Below are 23941 nucleotides of genomic sequence, written 5' to 3'. Positions count from 1 at the left end.
AGAAACCTCAAAAATAACAGTATTTCTCCACTATAATGGATGTTATGATACATATAAACCTTCCTCTTGAATCACTCTATCTATTGTAAAAAACCGCATCTAAATCCGGTTATCCGTAGTATTAAAGATTTAATCATACAAAGGGACATAGGGACAAAGAAAGCGACTTTGTTTTATACTATGTAATGATAGTGATAGTGATAAGCTGAAATATGAAGAATAAAAAATATATGTCGACTCTGTCTTACACTACTCTGTGAAACAGACTAACGTGTACCCCATAGAAAATGCCTCGACTACCGTTATTGATATGGGGGTTTTCACACTGCCAAACCATATCGTAATAACATTCTATGGGTAGCTGACACGGAGTATATCCTACTAATATTATAAACGGGAAAGTTTGTGAGTGTGTCAGTATCTTTTTCATCATTCTTTTTTTAGGCGATTGGCTTACAACCTGTCACTATTTGAATCTCAATTCTATCATTAAGCCATATAGCTAAGCGTGGCCTTTCAGTGTTTTCAAGACGGCTGGCTCTGTCTACCCCGCAAGGGATATAGACGTGATTATATGTATGTATGATGATTGTTAAACCCAGTTGAAAAGAATTTTATAGTGATAAATAGTGATTTATCACTATAAAATTCTTTTCAACTGGGTTATAACAGTGGTTAATAATATTTTTGACTATCCAGCAAACATAATAATTTTCGATTGTGGCCTTGCCAGGAATCAAACCACAAGATTAAGAGGCAGATTGATACAGGAACAAAAATATTTCAAACATACCTCCACTGCCTTTACAACCAGGAACGCAACAATGTTTATCGGAAGACATCGTGGCACTTTCGTTGTAAAACTGTCTTTCACAAAAATAAACACAAACTTGGGACTCCTATCTCAAATAATCAGGTACTTTTTACAGGAGTCCTATCTGCACAACACAGTGAACACAGTCAGAGTCCAATCTCAGATGATAAAATCACACGAATATCCGGAAGAACAAAGCTCGACTCAACGGAAGATTCCAAACTACAAATAACGACAAGTTATCAGCACAAAACAAAGTGCAAATAGGTAAATACACAGGCACCGGTATTAAAAAACAGAAAGAAAGTTTACAGGTTTTCTAATCGAATTCGAAACTTACTGCAAAACTTATTTGACATAAATAAATGTCACTCATTTCTTAAACGAGTATTACAGTGTTGCTATTATAAATAGGCAAAAGATACCTAATGTTAATTCAAGAATTGCATTAATATGTTAAATACGTATTAAATATCACAAAGTTCTGTAGGTAGTGACTTTATTCTTGTATTGTTGTAAATTTAGTTGTTCAATTTTCATTTATTACTTTTGTTTTATTACTTATATATTTTTTATTGTTTTAAAATATTCTACTAATTCTACTATTGTTTCTAATGGTAATTCTAAATGGAGCGATGCGATGAAATAAAGAAGCCTCAGGTTAATAGTAACATTATATGGAAATATATTACATCTCTTTTTGGACTCCTTATACGTCAGAACTTCTTGGTTTCTTGTATAGAGATTACTGGCAATGGTGCTATCTCTGTCTCTCTTACTCTCATACGAAGGATCTAAAAATGAATTTATTAATCCTGGCAGTTTTAATAAGGATAATGAGAAACTCTTATCAAAATATTGCATTGTCATCGGTCCTTGATACGTGTGCAAAGTTTCAAGTTGATCAGACGTTTAGAAATCAGTGAAAATTAAGCTCAAAGATTCCGTTACATACATACATACATACATACAACCCAAGCTAATAAAAGCGTAGTAAAAATAAGCCTTGCCAACTTTTTGGCTTCGGTATTTATTCCAGTTATTATCATCACGTTTCTGGCAATTGGTTTCTGATAAATAGGTAAGGTTACATACATACATACATATCGTCGCGTCTATATCCCTTGCATGGTAGACAGAGGAACCAACAGTCTCGAGAGACTGTGTTTTGTGTAAGTATAAATAAATATATTTATTTAGTTTATATAATAAAGTTCTCTGTCAGACCCAATGGTTGACTGGTAGATAATGCTTCTAGCATTAAGTCCGCCAATTGTGCTATACATTTATATCTTGTACAATTAAATTAAAAAATAATAATGCACGTGGTTATGCAAATCATCGTACCAGCAGCGCAGGCGCAACTCTTCCACATTTTGTCGTCTACATGTGGTAATTGGTACGTCATTATTATTGAACATGCCAGGCTGAGGTCTTAGGTCAACAGATAGATCTAATTTAGACACTAGAATTTTATTGAGCAAATCAAAGACAATAATACTATCCCATAGGTTTATTTCAGTTATATTTATATGATGTTATATAGCCTAAAGCCTTCCTCGATAAATGGTCTATTCGTATGTTAGAACCTTATTTATCAGAAACAAATTGCCAGAAACATGATTGAATTGAAAATTGAATTTGGCAAGGCTTATTTTGTGCTGACATTTTCGAATATTCCAGTCAATATGTAGGTATACTAATATTATAAAGTTGAAGAGTTTGTTTGTTTGTTTAAATTCTAATCTCAGGAATAAATAATACTGGTTTGAATTGAAAAATTCTTTTTGTGTCGAATAGACCATTTATCGAAGAAGGCTTTAGGCTATGTAACATCACGCTGCAACTACAAAAAACAAATAAAAAAAGGAAAATGTGAAAAAAAAGGGAAAAAATCATTCATCCTTGAGGCTTCAATGATGCCAAAAATAACTATTCCACGCGGACGAAGCCGCAGGCACAGCTAGTATAATATATATTCAGTCAGTCAAATAAATTCAGTCAATGTGGCGTGTGGTTTCTGGCATTTAAGACCGATCTCATGAAAACTACCTATATATATGGCGACTAAGAGATAGGCTTATAAGCTTGGGATTCTTTTCTAGGCGATGGGCTAGCAACCTGTCACTATTTGAACCTCAATTCTATCATTAAGCCAAGTAGCTGAGCGTGGCCATTCAGTCTTTTCAAGACTGTTGGCTCTGTCTACCCTGCAAGGGATATAGACGTGACCAAGTGACCATATGTATGTGCATGTATGCAACTATAAAAAGCAAAGAAAAAAATGGAAAACGTGAAAAAAAAAACGGGGAAAATCATGCATCCTTGAGGGCTTCAATGATGCCCAAAATAACTATTCCACGTGGGCGAAGTTCAAATTCAAAATTCAAAATTTTTATTCATTACTATAGGATACTATACATCGCTTAATAATTGTCAAAACGTATGGTTTAACAACATTGGTTGACGTCAAATAAATTACTTAAAAACTAAGTTTACTGCCGCTTCCAAGGCGTCAGTGCAGAAGAAGCGGTAACAAACTGCACTGCAGCATTTTCTTCAACAACGTCAACTTCACAATATTAATTAAACTTAGAATAAAGTCGCGGGCGGCCTCTAGTAAGATAAACAAACTTACAGTCGATGCGTGTCAGGCAGTTTTTTTGGCACGTGCAGGAGTCCCCTGTGCGCGCAGTCCGTGACTGTCCCCCGGCACGAGCAAGCCCAGGGGCAGCCGAGGGTCGCGTGGAGAGCGCACGCAGCCACCAAGCAGGCCAGGGTGAGGTGGGCCAGCTTCCGCATCGTGAAGGTTGTTAGGTCATCGTGGTAGCTGAAAAGAGATTCATAGGTTATTCGAGATATACTTCTCTTTAAATATATTGACTCATCGTGGTGACTGAAAAGAGATTCATAGGTTATTAGAGATATACTTCTCTTTAAATATATTGACTCATCGTGGTGACTGAAAAGAGATTCATAGGTTATTCGAGATAAATTTCTCTTTAACTATATTGACTGGATTATTCGAAAATGAAGTCTTTAAGAGACTGATAGGCCACGTTCAGCCCAGGGTTAGGTGGGCCAATTTTCGCATCGTGAAGGTTGTTAGGTCATCGTGGTGACTGAAAAGGGATTCATAGGTTATTTACATACATAAGACAGTTGACACTGTCTACCCCGCAAGGGATATGGACGCGATTATATGTATGTACGTAGTACATGTTCTGACTTGGTGCCAAATGATGCCAGTGGAAAGACGTAGTCTCTGCCTAGCCGTCCTGGAAAAGAGGCGTGATTTTATGCATGTACTTGCTGTGTCCGCGACTTTTTACGCGTGGAATAGATATTTTGGGCATCATTGAAGCCCTCAAGGATGAATCATTTTCCCCGTTTTTTTTCATATTCCATTATTTCTCACTTTATAGCGTGATGTTATACAGCCTAAAGCCTTCCTCGATAAATGGTCTATTCAACTCAAAGAAAAAGAATATGTCAATTCGAATCAGGAGTTCCTGAGATAAGCGCGTTCAAACAAACAAACTCTTCAGCTTTATAATATTAATATAGATGTATCGCAATTATACTCCTAAATTTATGTTCCGTTACATGTGAAAAGACAGTCATATCATAAAAATCCCAATTGTACGGTCGCGAGGTTCAATCAATTGGTCATTGGTTTGTTATTAACGAGTTCACTGCTCCACGAATTGTGGACGAGATAGCTCCCGTTCAAAGACGAGGAGTGTATCTGTATGTAAGTACAACTATGTTAACTATGTTATGTATTTACTACTTGATATTTGAGAGAAAAAAATATATTTGAATTTTGATAAATAGAAAGCAGAATAAATGCAGTGGAAATGTGAGCGTTAAGGAGTATGATGGGTGTGAAATTGAGCGACAGGATAAGGAACAGTGTGATAAGGGAATGTTGTGATGTGAAAGAAGATGTAGTTACAGGAATAGAAAAGGGTATGTTAAGATGGTTCGGTCATGTGGAGAGGATGAATGAAAGCAGGTTGACTAAGCAGATATACAAGGAGAGTGTGGAGGGAAAGGTCGGAGTGGGAAGACCTAGACGAACGTATCTTGATCAAATTAAGGACGTCCTGGTAAAGGGTTAGGTCAAAAGTACCCGAAACTGCCGAGCTTGTATGAAGAGAGTTATGAATGTGGATAAAGCGAAGGAAGTATGCAGAGATCGTGGCAAGTGGAAAGAGGTAGTCACTGCCTACCCCTACGGGAAAGAGGCGTGATTTTATGTATGTATATTTGATATTGATATATTGACAACTAACTTTTGCCCTTGGCTTTACCCTTGGTTGAAAATTTCCTACAGTTTTTTCCCTCCACATACATACATACATATGGTCACGTTTATATCCCTTGCGGGGTAGACAGAGCCAACGGTCTTGGAAAGACTGATCGGCCACGTTCAGCTATTTGGTTTTATGATGGAATTGAGATCCAAATAGTGACAGGTTGCTAGCCCATCGCCCAATAAAGAATCCCAAGTTTGTTCCAAAAGGCGACTAAGAGATAGGCTTTATCTCTTAGTCGCCTTTTACGACATCCATGGGAAAGAGATGGAGTGGTCTTATTCTCTTTTATATTGGAACCACACGGTACGCTACGACGTTTTTTCGCGCGGAAAACTATCGCTGTCATAATAAAAAGCGAAACCCTAAAGTATATTCCTGAAAATCACACTAAATATGTAAATTATGAACATTTATGTATTCCAAAACTCCCAATCTTCTTCTTCTTTCTCCTGGCTATAGTCCCAATTTATTTGGGGTCAGCCCTCCTAGTATTTCTGCGCCACACCACACGGTTGTGGGTTGTCTGTCCGTCAACGCATGTACTCTTCAGGTCATTCTTTATTGTCTGCATCCAGGTCATTGGAGGTCTTCCGCGGGGTCTTCTGCCTTCCTCCATACTCAGAACTTTCTTAGTCATATGGTCATCATCCCTTCTCATTACGTGGCCGTACCAGCGCAGGCGGCTTTCTCTAAGCTTCTCGTGTATGTCTGCCACTTTAAATGTACCACGGAGATATTCATTTCGGATTTTATCCATTCTAGACACACCGCCAGACCAGCGCAACATATTCATCTCTGTTACGTGAATCCTCTGTTCGTCCGACTTCCTCATTGGCCAGCACTCAGATCCATACAGTAGGGCTGGTCTTACTGCTCTTTTATAGACATTGCCCTTGATTTTAATTGGCATTCTAGAGTCGCAAAGGACGCCGGACAGGGATCTCCATTTCAGCCAGGCTGTCCGGATTCTGTTTTGTAGGTCCTTTTCTACGCAGACTTTGGGTGCAACAATGGATCCGAGGTATTTAAACTCTTCTACTCTGTTGAGAGGTTTGTCTTCAATTAATGGACATGGAATAGCGTCTGGACCTCTACCAGAGAAGTCGCAGAACATATACTCGGTCTTCGTTCTGCTGATTCTCAGACCTCTCCTTTCCAAGGACTCCTGCCACGCAGTTAGGTCAGCTTGCACTTCCGCCAACGATTCTGCTACAAGAACCACGTCGTCAGCGTATAGAAGCGACCAGGGTGCTGGTTTTTGTATATCTGCAGTGATGTAGTCCATTACCAGGTTGAATAAGAGAGGGCTCAGGGATGAACCCTGATGAACGCCCACTCTGATTTCGAAAGGTTCGCTTGTTCCAGCTGGGCTTACCACTCTTGTCGTAACGTTATAGTAAAGGTCTTTAAGGAGCTGAATATAATGCTCTTGGACTAACTGTGCCCTCAATGCTTGCCATATAAGCTCTCTCGGAACCCGGTCAAAGGCCTTTTCAAGGTCGATGAAAATCAGGTGAAGATCTTGTTTGCGAGACTTGTACTTTTCCATTAATATTTTAACCGAGTGGATCGCGTCTGTGGTGCTTGCTCCTCTGGTGAATCCGCATTGGTTGGGTGTTATGTTTGTTATTTTTGTCAACCTATTTACGAGAACACATTCCCAGATCTTGAGGGTGTGAGAGGTTAGTTTGATTCCTCTATAGTTTCCACAGTCTGCAACGTCTCCCTTGTTTTTATAGAACGGTATCAGATTGCTGGATCTCCACATATCTGGTACTTTGGTTGTTATAAGGATTTCGTTGAACAGCTTTGTAAGCCACGCTATCCCGATGTCACCCATACTTTTCCACAGCTCCGCTGGAATCTCGTCTGGTCCGGTAGCTTTCCTATTTTTCATTTTCTGGATAGCAGTTTTGACTTCCTGGAGTGATATTGCTTCAACGGGTCCTTCAGGGCATGGGAGTATCGCAAAAGTTTCCCGTGGAAACTCCTCGTTAAGAAGTGTTTGGTAGTATTCTTGCCACCTCTTAGTTATGTCTTTGTCTGTGGTCAACAATTTACCAGAGGAGTTCTTGATGTATTTAGACTTTTTGATATCTTTGGTTTGACTGTTACGGAATTTTGCCAGTTTAAATATCTCCGCATCTGTTTTTGCGTTTTCCAGTTGTTTGTAATATTCATCGTTGGCTAAAGCTCTTGTGACTGCAACACATTTCTTAGCTTTGTTCTTTATAACCCTGTATTCTTGATGGTCACTTTCTAGCCTAGTTTGTTGCCATTTCTCAAAGGATTCCTTCTTTTCTTTTAGATGCGATTTAACATTGTCATCCCACCATGTAGGGTCTTTATCAGTTCTCAGTTTGCCTTTGCTAACACCTAAGATTGCTCTAGCGGTATTTAGACAAAACTTATGAAAATCGTTCCAGAGGGTGTTGCTGTCTTTATGGTCTTTAAGTGTATCCTCTAAGTATGTGCCAACCTGGCTGGTAAATCTTTGGGCTTCTGGTTTCTGCATATTCTGCCATTTAATGCTGGGTTCGGATTTCAGATGTTTCTGCTTTTGGTTCCAGTTTGGTATTTGCAGGCAGGCGACAAGAAGTCTGTGTTGGGTGGTCAGTGGCTCTCCTGGTATGACTTTGCAGTCCCTGAAGTAGCGCAGAATAGATCTGTCGCATAAAAAGTAATCTATTTGTGAGGCCGAGCCACCACTTTTGTAAGTAATGATATGTTCGTCCTTTTTCTGGAAATATGTGTTGGCGATCGGAAGATCGAACTGAGTAGCCACATTCATTATGTCGATGCCCTGACTGTTGCTAGTGCCATAACCAAAGTTTCCGTGTATGACCGAGTCTTTTGGTGCTGTCTGACCAACATGACCATTAAAATCTCCAGCCACCAGTTTTCTTTCCTCCAAGGGTATCATTTGCAGAAGATCTTCTAAGTTTCCCCAAAACAGATCCTTTTCGTTTTTGTCGCAGCCAATCTGAGGGGCGTATACGGAAACTATATTTAAAACCGGTTGGTTATCAAGAGCTAGTTTAATATACATAATTCTGTCGCTTATTCTTTCAACTTTGATTATTCTTTGTTTTAGATTTGCGTCGAGGATGATGCCAATTCCGTTTCTTGCTGTTGACGTGCCATTATATAGTAGTTGGTAGCCTCTTCCAATATCCCTAGACTTTGACCCCTTCCATTTAAGTTCCTGTACACAGCAGATGTTGATATTTCGTCTATGTAATGTATTTGCCAATTCTTGGCTGCGTCCGGTCAGGGAACCTATGTTCCATGTAGCTATGCGCATATTTTTGGCGCAGCGTCTTATTTCGTCGCTTGCAGGGGACGCCTTAGCATTTTTCGCATATGATCGCTTCTGACCGTCGCTTGAGGGGGACGCCCTAGCCGTTATACTTTTTATCTTTCGTTGTGCTTTCATACTAGGAGATTGTTGTTTTTGGCTTGTAGTTTTACAGCCGGTTGCCACCTGACGCTAAGACTGTCACCCTATTCTAGGGTGTGGGTGCCGCCGTTGACTCATCTGCGAGTTCATACGCCGCCTTCCCTTCTATATGCTCCAGCCGAAACACATAGCACTAGCATTCAGCCTCTACTCCAAAATATGTCGGAGAAGCCTGTTGCAGGGGTTTGATAACGGAGTATCCATCTCCGGCCTGTTGGTCCGCGAGAGGTGTTTTATATACCTCCTACTCGGCGTAGCGCCGAGCGTTCCCCTATCCGCCACCCGGGGACGCGTTCTCTAGATGTGAGGCTCATCATTCCAAAACTCCCAATAATTTGTGTTTATTACCTATAGCCACACCTAAATTTCACACGATAACAAAAAAAAACATTTCATCTAATTAACAGTAATCACGCCACGCCATAAATCATTCGAGCATCGACAATGAAAAAAAAATAACCCATAGAGCTACCTAAACCGCTTAGAAAAAGTATTGAGCTGTCAAAGAGTATTGTTCAATTTTGAGTTTGGAATTCACACCTCGCCCGCTTTTGTGTTCCATTTTTAATTTCGAATAGTTGGTAAGCACGAGTCGGAAATATCACGGGTTCTTTTCTTTTTTTTTGTGTTTTTTTTTTGTTGACTTTAATTCTTACTATTTTATGCGAATATTAGTGAAGATGTATCGATTTCTGTACGTTTCCTTTCAGGAAAAAAATAAACTTGCTTGATTCAAAGAATGGAGAACTGGGATACAGTTATGTCGTGTATGTATTGATTGAAGTTTTTGTTTTATTTTAAATTTAAAATAGTTCGGCCGTGTGGTTTCCTACAATTTAAAACAGAACCATTCCCTACCCTGCTAGTGGATGTCGTAAAAGGCGACTAAGGGATAGGCTTATAAACTTGGGAGTCCATTTGTAGGCGATGGGCTAGCGTCCTGACACTATTTGAATCTCAATTCCATCATGAAGATATACAGCTGATCAAGGCTTTTCAGTCTTGAGACCGTAGGCTCTGTCTGCCCCGCAGGGGATGTAGACGTGTCTTTATGTATGTATATTTAATCTCGTTACGGCTTAAGTGAAACAACATTTTATAACTTTTAAATAAATATGGTTCTTGAACTTATAATGTGATAGCAATAAACTGGTTTAGAGGCCAAACAAATATTGTATTTTAGTAATATTGTCTAAATAATTAAGTCGTAAATTGAGTAGAGTGTTACTATTACACCATTTATTTGTTCTTATTACCATTGCATTAAATATTTACATAATATACAACAACTTTTATTTTCAATACGAACCAGTAGTTTATGAGATTAGCGCGTTCAAACAAACAAACTCTTCAGCTTTATAATATAAGTAAAGAAAAGAGAAGAATTTTAAAAAAAGCATTCATCACTTGAAATCATCGATCGTTCCCATTTACGCGCCAAACAATGACCTAACAAATTTATCAAAAAATACATTCCAATTTCATTTAGAAGTTGGGGCACCCAACTGTGTAGGTACTACAAAAGCCAATTTCGGAATGTTTCATTCAATTCGTCAATTCGTAGATTTTTATTAAAAAAAAAGTGGGTCAGCTACCGTAGACAGTTATTGTTTGAATGTTTAATAGTTTTTCACTATGTTTTCACAGGTAGGATGTCTCTTTTGTTATTTTACGCAAACATAGACAATGGTACAACGGTGGTGCAGACTGTGTTCTTTTCGTTATGACAATTTTTTTTCAATCATTGACAATGACATTTCTTTTTTTTTAATTGCTTACTTTACTTGATATTATCTTATATATGTAGGCAACCTTCTTGGTATACGCCATAGCAACGGTTGCACTGATGTTGTTTGTTAGTATAATGTCAAAAATAATTTTTATTGTTAGATGTTCTTAGGATATACGTTGAATAATATAGACATTTAAAATCTGATTATTTTCTCCTTCTTTCTTCTGTAGGAATAAATAACTTTAATAACTATACTTCCTACATATATAAAATTCTCGTGTCACAATGTTCGTTCCCGTACTCCTCCGAAATTTTGTGAGCATATTGCGTAGGTCTGAGAATCGGTCATCATCTCTTTTTCAAACCCCTTAGTGATAAGGGTTGTCCACCATTAACATTTTTTTAAACTAGAAATTACTTAAAAATTGACAATACAACGTTTGTCGGGACATCTATAAATATAAAAAAAACTAAATTACGAACGAATATAAGAAATAGATTTGTGTTAACAACATTGAAACTGATTAAACTGAATAGAATTTCAAGTCTCGCATTTTCCTCATGTTTTTACGAGTATTCCAGGATGTTAAAAATGGTGGCGTAAAAATTGTTTTCATCAAAAAATTTACTCATAAAATTAATCAAGAAAACCAAATTGTGCTTCGTAAAGGAACCCTAATACCACAGATTACTTCCTAAATTATTATTCAAAACGACCACAGACTAAATTGAGAGCCCGCCTTTTTTAGGCCCCAACAAGCGAAGGAATTAAGGACTACGCAGCCGGGGTTTTTGTCAAAAAGAACAAAATATTATATATATTTTTTTATTCCTTTGTCGTTTGCAAAATGGCGTCGCGTGAGTGCTATTGTTTGCTTTTAAAGTGGTTTCCAATGGATTGGGGAGCCTAGTGTGAAATTGGTTTAAATTGTTATTAATAAAAGGGTGAATTGGGTGGAAAAATATCCCATGTGCCGTGTAGTTCCCGGCACCAATATAAAAAAGAATTGGACCACTCCATCTCATTCCCCATGGATGTCGTAAGAGGCGACTAAGGGATAGGCTTTTAAACTTGGGATTGTTATTTTAGGCGATGGGCTAACAACCTGCCACTATTTGAATCTTAATTCAAACATAAAGCCAAACAGCTGAACGTGGCCTGTCAGTCTCCTCAGGACTGTTGGCCCTGTCTACCCCGCAAGGAATATAGACGTGACTATATGTATATCCCATGTCAAATTCAGAATTCAATACTATTTTGAACTGAATATTAATTTGTATGCAAAAGAGAAATGAGCAGTACCCGGTGTAAAACCAGGTGATATTGTTATCTGCATAGGTTTTAAATATCACGTCTCTTGCCCAGAGGAGTAGGCTATAGATGGATGTGAAAACATGTATTCTCTGCCTACCTCTCCAGGAAAGATATAAGGTTGTATGCATTTATAGCATAAATTCTATATATAACCGCATATCGCGTTTTTGAATCTTAATTAGATACATACTTACATATAATCACGTGCGGGGTACCTGTCTACCCTGCAAGTCTTGAAAAGACTGATGGGCCACGTTCAGCTGTTTGGCTTAATGATAGAATTGAGATTCAAATAGTGACAGGTTGCTAGCTCATCATCTAAAAACAGAATTTCAAGTTTATAACTTAGTCCCCTCTTACGACATCCATAGGAAAGAGATGGAATGGTCCTATTCCTTTTTATTAGTGTCGGGAACCACACGGCACTTAATTCTCTTGGCTCTTAATTAAATCATTGAGCCAAATACAGGTAACCTTTGATCCTCATCACTATTGGCTCTTTCTACCCCGTAAGGGATAGAGATGTGACGTATAGCGTCCTAAAGAGCAGAAGTACCTGCAGTGCAGTACGGTCAGCAAATTGAAACCTAATTGAGTGGGGGGCGGCTAAGTGAGACGGACGCATGCCACGCGTCTAGTACTGTTCGCAAAAAAATCGCAATATATTAAAAAACAAAATAATAACTACATGACAAATTACATAGGTAATTTGACACAACCTAAAGTTCTATGTCAGATCCAATGGTTGACTGGTAGATAATGCTTCTAGCATTAAGACCGCCAATAGGCTATTACACTCTTTTTTGAAAACTGTTTTAAATCAATCCTGAGACTGTGTTATACCTATAGAATTTTTATTAAAATTTTTTGAAGCCGAAAAGTGCTCTAAAAACTATTTATTATTTATGATTTTGTATTTTCGCGCGAAAACGCCATCCGCCATGCTGTTTTGACTCGTGACGTCATACTTTTAGTAAACAATACGGCTCTACGTAAGACTAAAGTAAAAAGATTTTTGTAATAATGAATTACAATACATATTGTTGGTGTCTTGTTCCTGAATGCAAGAATACAAGTATAAAAACACCAGAAAAATTGTGGATTCCACTGCCAAGTGATATTAAAATGAGAAACCATCAACGTATTAATCCTCGGTAGATTTATATTGTCTGCTTTCACAAAACCGTCTTCCATGATTCTATTAAATTATTAAAGAGTAAAAACCCTAAAACGTGATAGAAATTTTAAAATTTCAAAATAAACAGAGCCTGACATCATCAATATGTTTTCGATTCGATATTTGTTTACTAAAAGTATGACGTCACGTCAGTACCCAACATGGCGGATAGCGTTTTCGACTTTTGAAGAACAGATTAAAAAAGAGGATTTTTTAAATTGAATTATAAAATCCATATTGCACTTTTATGAATAATGATCGATGTTTTTCTTTTATTTTTTACAAAATCTATAAGATACGTGCATTTTTATATATTTTTTTACATGGTGTAAAATAGCCTATTGTGTTATACATTTCAATTTTGTACAAAAAAGTTCAAATAAATAAATGAATTCTCGGGTCTGCTGGAAGAGATTTCTTTGGAAATAAGTAGAAACTATGTAATTTTGTTTCTTGTTTTTATCATTCTCGATGTTTTCTTTGTACATAAATTAGTAAACAAATAAACATATATACATAAAATCACGCCTCTTTCCCGAAGGGGTAGGCAGAGACTACCTTTAAATAAATAAATATCGAGAGAAACCCCGCGCAATAACTAGTTGACGTTACTGACTGTATCGCGAAAGACACATTGCAGTACTACGATACATCGTATCGGACGGATGCATAATGGAATCAACAACGCTCATGGTGGCATGTAACTTGGTATGAATGACATTCACTTTGCGGGGTAGACAGAGCCTTGTGTTGAAGAGACTGGAAGATCGAATGATATGGAATTGAGATTCGAATAATGATGATGGCCATCGCATACAAGAATTGCAAGTTTATTAGCCTTTCCCTTAGTCGCCTTTTACGACGTCCATGGGAAACATATGGAGAGGTTATGTTTTAAAGTACCAGGTACTATACCTTACGGCAAAGATTATTAGACGGCGACTTCACTTACATCACAAACGAACAGCCAATCACAGTGAGATTACGAAGCGCTCAACCAATAGCAGCGAAATGTCTATCGCGACATCTCAAACGTCACACGCCAGCAGCCTATCACAGCGCGTTATGCAAGCAAAGATTACACAGATTGGATCTGTAACGATATCTCTAATGTCATACTCCATCTGTCAATACATACATACATACATAAACTCACGCCTCTTTCCCGGAGGGGTAGGCAGAGACTACCTCTTTCCACTTGCCACGATCCCTGCATACTTCCTTTGCTTCATCCACATTCATAACTCTCTTCATGCAAGCTCGGCGGTTTCGGGCACTTTTGACCTGACCCTTCACCAGGACGTCCTTAATTTGATCAAGATATGTTCGTCTAGGTCTTCCCACCCCGACCTTTCCCTCCACACTCTCCTTGTATATCTGCTTAGTCAACCTGTTTTCATTCATCCTCTCCACATGACCGAACCATCTCAACATACCCTTTTCTATTCCTGTAACTACATCTTCTTTCACATCACAACATTCCCTTATCACGCTGTTCCTTATCCGGTCACTCAATTTCACACCCAACATACTCCTTAACGCTCTCATTTCCACTGCATTTATTCTGCTTTCGTGCTTCTTTTGCCATACCCAACTTTCACTCCCATACATTAATGTCGGGACCAACACGCCCCTGTGCACAGCCAGTCGAGCCTTTTTGGATAGTTTCTGACTGCTCATAAAGGCATGTAAAGCTCCATTCACCATGTTCCCCGCGTTCACTCTCCTTTCAATATCACTATCACACTTGCCATCTGATGTAAACTTTGATCCTAGATATACAAACTCTTTCACTTGCTCAACTTTTTCTCCTCCAATCAAAATATTACATGCTGTCATTTCTTTCTCCATTTCAAAAACCAGTGTTTTAGTTTTACTTACGTTCACTTTCATTCCTTTCTCTTTTAAAGCTTCATGCATACAGTTTACCATCTCCTGTAACTCCTCCGCTGATGACGCCAGTATAACCTGATCGTCGGCATAGAGCAGACATTTGACGAGTAATTCATTCATCCTTAATCCACTTTCAGACTCTTTCAAATCTGTCAAACAACTATCCATAAATAGGTTGAACAGCCACGGTGACGCAACACATCCCTGCCTAACACCTTTCTCAATCTTAAACCACTCAGTGTGCGCTCCGTTTATCCTGACACAAGCACTCGAATCCTCATATAAGGATTTCAGTGCTCGTATCAAGAGACTGCTCACCCCATGCATAGAAAGTGCTGACCACAATTCATTCCTCTCAACTCTGTCATAGGCCTTTTCCAAATCCACGAATGTGCAATAGACTTTTTGACTCTTGGCCAAAAACTTTTCGGCTATGCACCGCAAAGAAAAGACCTGATCAGTACATCCCATTCCCTTTCGAAATCCCGCTTGAGCATCCCATATTTTGTCATCAGTTTCATTCCTGACTCTTATTAATCAATACCTTAGCATACAATTTGCCGACGACGCTAAGCAGGCTTATACCACGATAATTTTTGCAGTCCAGTTGTGACCCTTTTCCTTTGTAAAGTGGCACAATAACAGCCTTACACCAATCTTTTGGTACTCGGCCGCTTCTCCAACACAAATTGAAAAGGCAGTACAACTGTCTAGCTACGACGCCTTTTCCTGCTTTAAGCATCTCGACCGACACTCTATCATACCCGGCAGCCTTACCCGCTTTCATACTCTTAAGTGCTTCCACAATTTCAAACATTTCAATTTCGCCTTCCATCTCATTCTCTTTTTCTTCGCTATAGCAGAACTCTTTCTTATTTTCTTCCTTTTTTTCAAATAAACTCTCAAAATAGTCCTTCCATATCTTTAGCACACATTCTTCTCCTTTCACAACGCTACCATCCTGGCATCTGATCCTAGTCAGCTCTCTGGTTATAGTTTTTCCTCGGGCTGACCTTACGGATTTCCAGAATACTTTCAGATTTGACTGAAAGTCTTCTGATAGCCTTTTATCAAAATCCTCTTTATACTCTTCTTTCTTTCTAATCACAGCTTTCTTAACCAAATCTTTCATTTTTTTATATTCCTTACGTGCTTCATTCACATCCTCATCTATAACCTCTTGCATTCTTAAGTTAGCTTTTGCTGCTAACAAATCCAGCCATGCTTTCTTCTTTAATCGCACAAGTTCTTGCACATCTTTACTCATCCACGCATTTTTGTGATTTTTCCCTTTCCTTCTTCTACTTACACCACACACTTCAACAGCTACTTTCACAATTCTTTCTTTAAATTCCTTCCATCCATCTTCAATATTGCTCCTCTCATCTAAATCTTCAATTTCATCCTTCAGTCTATTAATATACTTCTTACCTACATCCATATCTTGCAAATTTTCTACTTTCACTCTTTCCAAAGCGCTGGTTTGCTCCCTTACCCTGTGCCGCCAGCGATTGAAGATACCCCTTATCCGGGATATCACCAGTAAATGGTCCGAGTCAATGCCAGCACCGCGATATGCACGGGTATCCAGCACTTTGTTCTTCAATCTTTCATCTACAATCACAAAGTCTATCATACTTTTTAAAATACCTTCCACTCTTGTATAGGTGTGGATCTCTTTATGTTGAAACATTGAGTTCGACACAAAAAGATCCCACTCTAGACAAATTTCTAATACACTTCTTCCATTATCATTCACCTTTTCGTCACCAAACGTACCAAGCACCTTTTCATATCCATCACGCTTTACACCCACCCATCCATTAAAATCACCTAACATAATAATCTTCTCATTTGGCTTGGTAACTTTCAATACTTCTCTTACACTATTCCAGAACTCCTCGTTTTCGCTTTTTGCTGATGTTGTACCCCTCGAACCCACATCCCACGGTGCATAAACACCTAAAACGAAGATCCGAGTGATTCCAACTTTCAGCCTAATCCATAGAAGACGAGGGCTGACACACTCATACTCATTCACACACTCAGCCATTCGTGCAGAAAGGATTAGACCGACCCCTTGACAGCCTCGGCTGGTACTGGAAATTCCAGACCAATACGCCGTGTAAGGGCCGTGCTGCGTCGCGTCGCATCCTTTCCGCTTCGTTTCATTCACGCACAACACATCCAACCGTCTTTCACCCATCATCTGACATACTTCCTCAATTTTATCCTTCATTCCTCCTCTTACATTCATCGTCGCAAAGCGGCTTTCAGCAGACCGCGCATACCGCTCCCGCCGGGAACGAGACGTGATGGGGTGCGGACACCATCGCCGCCATTTAGGTGCTCTTTCAAAAAATTTGCATCCATGCGATTCCCACGAGACGCAAGGGAACAATTTTGTCCGCCCCAGCAGAGCCCCGCATGCCAGGGTAAGGCTAGCCATTACCTGAGGGTCGCCCAACCCCATGGCGGAAGTGGCACGCTCGAGACTAGGCTCGCCCCTAGCCATGCATCCATCGGCGCGGCAGACCTTAGATTGGCATCTGTCAATTATCGCGAATAAATTGAAGCGCTCGGACAATAACAGCGAACAATCTAAATCGCGCAAGCAAAGATTTCACGGATTGGATCATAAATACAAACTCCGACTTGTCATCGTCGGAGCCGCGGTTCCCGAGGCATAGCTGCCGAAAGATCTTCTCTCTGTGGTGGTCCAGTCCGGAGTACGAAGTAGTTAAGTAAAAAAAACACAGTTTTTTTAAACTTTCGCCATGTTTTACCGTATGGCCTGACTATTACGAGCACATTTAACACAGCTCAGTACTTTCTATGAAGCGAACTCCTGTCATATTCCTTTCACGAACGGACCAATACATCAACTTGTTACGCTGTTAGTTATGACATGATTGTGACGGATGACTTCGTTCGACCCGTCCATTTGGATTGTGTGACCGTATGTGTGATACATACATACATATGGTCACGTCTATATCCCTTGCGGGGTAGACAGAGCCAACAGTCTTGGAAAGACTGAATGGCCACGTTCAGCTATTTGGCTTTAGGTTGCTAGCCTATCCCTTAGTCGCATTTTACGACATCCATGGGCTCTTTACCATGGATGTCGTAAAATGCGACAGTGGAGTGGTCCTATTCTTTTTTCTATTGCTGATGGGAACCACACGGCACTTATTTTATGCAAAAAATATGAACAAAACGCAGTAAAGATTAGTTGCTGCAAGGCCTAAGTAGGATTTGAACCTGTGCCCTCCGTGAGCATCTCACATATTATAGTCATAGGGAAAGAACGAAGGTGGTCGAATATATATATATATGTATGTAATAAAATAAGGCTCATGTGAGACTCAAAATAAGACGCATGCCCCATGACATGCCTCAATTATTATCTGACGTGTCCTAAAACCATCTTTCAAGATTAAGACATAGCCGCTTAATAGCAGCTTACCCTAATTTCTGGGTAAATATTGCCGAGACGGGACGTCGTGTGTTTAATCCAAGGCGTCGCTTTGAAATGTAGCGCGAGCTGGCTACACTGAAGAGGATTTAACTAAATTCAGACTAGTATTGTTATTGCCGTGTGTTTCCCGGCACTTAGAATGGGACATCTAACCCATGGATGTCGTAAAAGGCGACTAAGGAAGGTGATAAGTATTAGGATTCCTGGGGACCTGTCACTATTTGAATCAATACCATTATTATTAATTTCATACAGCTGAAAGTGGCAGTGTAACAAACACTTTCCTGAGAACCGCATCAAAATCGGTTCGGCGAAACGCGAGACAATAGCGGAAAAACATACATACATGCCAAACTGAGAACCATCATTTTTGAAAGCGGTTAATAAACGAAACAGTGAGTCGCTTCATCAAAGTAAATGTTAGTACCTACATAGTTTTGAAGTCGAGCTGAGAGCGGCTAACGAGGCAAGAATGCCATGACTTTATCTACGCTAGCCATTGGTTCATAACATTTCGTGGAAGTAGCCAAAGATATTTAAAATATATATATATATAAATACTTACATATATATATATATATATATATATATATATATATATATATAAATAATATATATGTAGTGTTATATCTTTTGCCCGCGACATCGTCCGCGTGGTTTCTTATTTCTAACAAAAAATTCTACGTTCTATATAGCCTATGTTCTTCCCCAGGGTCAACCCTATCTCGGTACTAAATTACATCAAAGTAGGTTCAGCGGTTAAGCGGAGCAGACAGACAGACTTTCGCATTTATAATACTACTTAATATCTTTAAACTAAGTTAATTTCAAGCGTCATCGCAGAAGAAGCATTATCTAACTGATGTGCAGCATTTTCTTCAACAACGTAACTTTAAAATAAAACAAATCTAGAATTAGAAATGTAGATATCGCAGAAACTACTTTAATGTTTATTTATTTATTTAAACTTCATTGCACAAAATACAAATGTATAGCATAATTGGCGGATTTAATGCTAGAAGCATTATCTACCAGTCAATCATTGAGTCTGATAGAGTTATAAGGTTATTACAATTTTATAGGAGAATATTATTATTATAGAAAATGTCACTTGTTACTTCAACCAAGCTCATAATATCTGGAATCTTCTCTGGAATTAAGGCCGGTGTCAAATCAATGTACTTATGTATGTAAAATAAAACTCAGAAAAGTCATTCGTAAAATAGCGTCAATAAATTGTAAATAAAAGCAGGATTGGAACCTGCGCTTTGAATGGGCGCCATTTTGGGACTTAAAACATCATTTAGTAACTTATAAGCGCTAGAATTAAAATTAAAATTAAAATCTATAACAATAAATAATAATAAATAAATTACACTGATTGAGTTAGCCTCGAAGTAAGTTCGAAACTTGTGTTACGAGATACTAACTCAACGATACTATATTTTATAATAAATACTTATATAGATAAACATCCAAGACCCAGGCCAATCAGAAAAAGTTATTTTCTCATCATGCCCTGGCCGGGATTCGAACCCGGGACCTCCGGTGTCACAGACAAGCGTACTACCGCTGAGCCACAGAGGCCGTCAAAAGCCTTTCCCTTTGTCGCCTTTGAATCTTAATTCTATTAATTAAGCCTGCTTAATAGAACGTGGCCTATCAGTCTTTTCAAGATTGTTGGCTGTGTCTACCACACAAGGGATATAGACGTGACCATATGTATGAATATAATAGAAAAGCTTTATTTTCAAAATTGGATACAAGGTATCACTTATTGATGTCACATCACTTAAATCTAATTATAACTACTGCCGCGTCAGAAGCGCATGTGTAAAAGAAGCGGCGGAACAAACTACACTGCGGCATTTTCATCGGACATATTTATGTACTAGCTTCCGCCCACGACTCCGTCCGCGCGGATGTCGGTCTTCGCGTGGATGGTTTATTTCTCCATTTTGAGTAACTCTGACAATGACATCTTATAAATATCTATTGGACGAATATCATGTTTTGATAAGAGAAGATTGCTTAAACTTAAAAATTAAGAATTTATTTCTACGTATTTTTTCAGGATAAAAAGTATTCTATATTATGCCCAGGATAATAAGGTATAATAATACCAAGTTTCATCGAAATCGAACCGTTAGTTTTCACGTGATGCCTGAACATACAGACAGACAGACAAAAATTTTTTTAATCACATATTTGGCTTTGGTAACGATCCAGTACTTAACACCCCCTGCTATTTATTTTTTCAATATTTTTAATGTACAGAATTGACCCTTCTACAGATTTATTATATGTATAGATAGAAGATGTATAAAAATAAATGTTTATAACATCTGCAAGTAACCCGATCAGCGTGTTACAATCTCTAAGCTCTTTTTATTACGGTCCGACCCGCCTCTATGTTTGTCTGTTGATTTATATATTGTCAAAATATTATCAACAGTAGCTGCTGATGATGAACAAGATGATGATGATGACTTATCATTTCGATCATGGGCCGTTTAGTTTAATGAAAATTGAAAAAAATAAAAAAACAATTCCAATGCCGTGTGGTTCCTGGTAGGTAGCAATAAAAAAAAAGAATAGGACCTCCACCTCAGAGACTCCGTCTCATTCCCATGGATGTCGTAGTAGGCGACTAAGTGATAAGCTTATTTTGAGATTCTTCTTAATGAATAGTGACATTAAATAAATAAATAGTTTAAATATCTTACTTTTCTTCTTTTAGGCGATGGGCTAGCAACTTTTCACTATTTGAATCTCAATTCTATCATCAAGCTAGAAAGCTGAACATGGCCTATCAGTCTTTACAAGACTGTTGGCTCTGTCTTCCCCGCATGGGATATAGACGTGATTATATGTATGTATGTATTATTTCCATAGTAAAATGGTGTATAATAATAGTAAAATCCTTAATGATTAAATCGAAATTCATATAACAGGACAGGAAGAATCTCAAGTTTATTAGCCATTCCTTTAGTAGCCTTTTACGACATCCAAGGCTATGATATGGAGTGGTTCTTCTCTTAAGTGCCGGTAACGACTTTTCGACCAATAAAAATCATCAAGCCAAACACTGTTGGCTCTGTCTACACCGCAAGGTATGTAGACGTGATTATATGTATGTATGTAATAATTCCCAATTCCATGAGTGAGCACTCGTAGATTATAACTGCGAGTGACTGAACTCGAGATTTGAACCCCCGACCTCACCTTAGCACAGTTCAACGAACCCATTTTAATAAATGCAATAAGCCAAGGGACAAATCCCGTGGGGCTGGACCGATTGTGATGCAACTAATGAATGTTGATTGGTCAATTGGATCAACTTTCGACATAACAGTACAAATTGTAATGGACTCATTGTATTTTAATTAGATTAAGTTGAGAAAAAAAAAATATGCCGTGTGGTTCCCGGCACCAATACAAAAAAGTATAGGACCACTCCATCTCTTTCCCATGGATGTCGTAAAAGGCGACTAAGGGATAGACTGATAAACTTGGTATTCTTCTTTAAGGCGGTGGGCTAGCAACCTGTCACTATTTGAATATCAATTCCATTATAAAGCCATACAAGCTGTACATGGTCTTTCAAGGAGATATACAAGAAAAGTGTGGAGGGAAAGGTCGGAGTGGAGAGACCTAGACGAACGTATCTTGATCAAATTAAGGACGTCCTGGTAAAGGGTCAGGTCAAAAGTACCCGAAACCGCCGAGCCTGCATGAAGAGAGTTATGAATGTGGATAAAGCGAAGGAAATATGCAGAGATCGTGGCAAGTGGAAAGAGGTAGTCTCTGCCTGCCCCTCCGGGAAAGAGGCGTGATTTTCAAGACTGTTGGCTCTGTCTACCCCGCATGGGCCATAGAAGTAAAAATATGTATATAATACTGATAAATAGTAAATATTAAAAAATATATAGATAACACGTAATATCGTGTCTTTTTCCCCTACGAGGTAGACAGAGTCACAAGACTCTAAGCCCGAACTTAGATGTAACAATAATATAATATAAAAAAAATAAAATAAAAAAATATGTATTTATTGGGCAACTACATGTACTGTACTAATATGTTTGTCAGAATAATACCTAGATAATTAGGATTTCTATACATTATTTGAAACTTATAAATTATAATAAAAAATATAAACTGCCTTCTATAATATTTATTTCAATTTTTTTCATAAAAAGAAACCATCTAAACATATGGTACCACTATCTCGAATACTTCTCTATTGCAATTTCTACGAAATTAAAAACTAAATCGTCGACATAAAAAGATTTTGAAAAAAAAGGGTCGATTCAACCCCCCGTGGAGAGGCGCCTAACATGACATATGATAGGACGGTTTGTGGTTAGTTTAAGATAAGTTTAGGGTTACATGATAAGATAATGCCGTGTGGTTCCCGGCAATGTATTCTCTCGTCCACATTATATTCTAAGTTTGGATACGAGTATTTGTGAAGTTGACGTTGTTGAAGCAAATGCTGCAGTGCAGTTTGTTACCGCTTCTTCTGCACGGACGCCTTGGAAGCGGCAGTGAAGTTAGTTTTAAGTAATTTATATGACGTCAACCAATGTTGTGAAACCAAATGATTTGACAATTAATTAAGCGATATGAAGTGTCCTAAAATAATGAATAAAAATTTTGAATTTGAAATTGCACCAAAGGAAAAAAAGGAATATGACCACTCCTTCTCTTTTTCCATGGATGTCGCAAATGGCGACTAAGTGATAGGCTTAAAAATTTGGGTTTCTTCTTTTAGGCGATGGGCTAGCAACCTGTCACTATTTGAATCTCAATTCTATCGTCAAGCCAAAAAGCTGAACGTGGCCTTTCAGTCTTTGTAAGACTTTTGGCTATGTCTACCCCGCAAGGGATATAGACGTGACTATAAGTATGTATGATAAGATAAGAAGATCTATATTATTCTTTGTTTGTTTGTTTGTAATATCTTTATTGCATAATTTTTTTTCTTTCGCGTGGAATAGTTATTTTGGGCATCATTGAATTTTTGGCCCAAACAGATGAATAATTTTCCCCGTTTTTTTTTTCACATTTTCCATTATTTCTTTCTGCTTGTAGTTACAACGTGATGTTATACAGCCTAAAGCCTTCCTCGATAAATGGCCTATTCAACGCAAAAAGAATTTTTCAATTCGAACCAGTAGTTCCTGAGATTAGCGCGTTCAAACAAACAAACTCTTCAGCTTTATAATATCAAGTATAGATACGGAACCCTGCCATTAAACCGTTTCGCTCTTAACCGTTTTTTGTTTTTTTTTTGTGCTCTCCTCATCAAAGTCAAATACATGTTAATAAATTTTCTGATAGTATATTTGGTAATAATAATTTGTTATATTGTTTTTTGAAACGTTTTAAAATTAATAAACTATTTTAATTGCCGTTTTAACTGCTTGGGATGTATGATAAATAAATTATATTTTTATACTCTTTTATATTTATTCCATACTTACTTTTAATTAAAGGGTCAGGTCAAGAGTACCCGAAACCGCCGAGCTTGCTTGAAGAGGTATGAATGTGGATGAAGCGAAGGAAGTATGCAGAGATCGTGGCAAGTGGAAAGATGTAGTCTCTGCCTACCCCTCCGGGAAAGAGGCGTGATTTTATGTATGTATGTATGAACTAACTTTTGCGCGGGGTTTTGCTCCGGTGGGAAATTCTAGAAAAAATGTAGTCTATGTCATTCCTGAAGCTCTTTATGGCTTTATAAT

At 38.3% G+C, this 23941-nt stretch overlaps 2 protein-coding genes across 3 annotated transcripts in view; both read right to left on the bottom strand.

The window, feature by feature from the left end:
* The window catches only part of LOC106142957 (protein slit), a 136460-nt gene that overhangs the window by 87980 nt on the left and 24539 nt on the right, over window positions 1-23941 (bottom strand). For both annotated transcript variants that reach the window (XM_060953386.1, XM_060953387.1), the window contains exon 2: window positions 3453-3644. In XM_060953386.1, the coding sequence (XP_060809369.1) occupies window positions 3453-3616 (164 nt within the window). In that variant the 5' untranslated portion in view covers window positions 3617-3644. The remainder of the gene's footprint in view (window positions 1-3452; window positions 3645-23941) is intronic.
* Window positions 6445-8572, bottom strand: LOC106136266 (uncharacterized). The gene is made up of 2 exons (XM_060953080.1): window positions 6785-8572; window positions 6445-6501 (listed from the first exon to the last, which is right to left on the bottom strand). Exons 1-2 carry the CDS (start codon window positions 8570-8572, stop codon window positions 6445-6447), a joined length of 1845 nt encoding a protein of 614 aa, XP_060809063.1.

The sequence above is a fragment of the Amyelois transitella genome, chromosome 31 (assembly GCF_032362555.1).
Source record: "Amyelois transitella isolate CPQ chromosome 31, ilAmyTran1.1, whole genome shotgun sequence".
NCBI classification, from domain to species: Eukaryota; Metazoa; Arthropoda; class Insecta; order Lepidoptera; family Pyralidae; genus Amyelois; species Amyelois transitella.
This window is presented reverse-complemented; position numbering and strand designations above follow the sequence as displayed.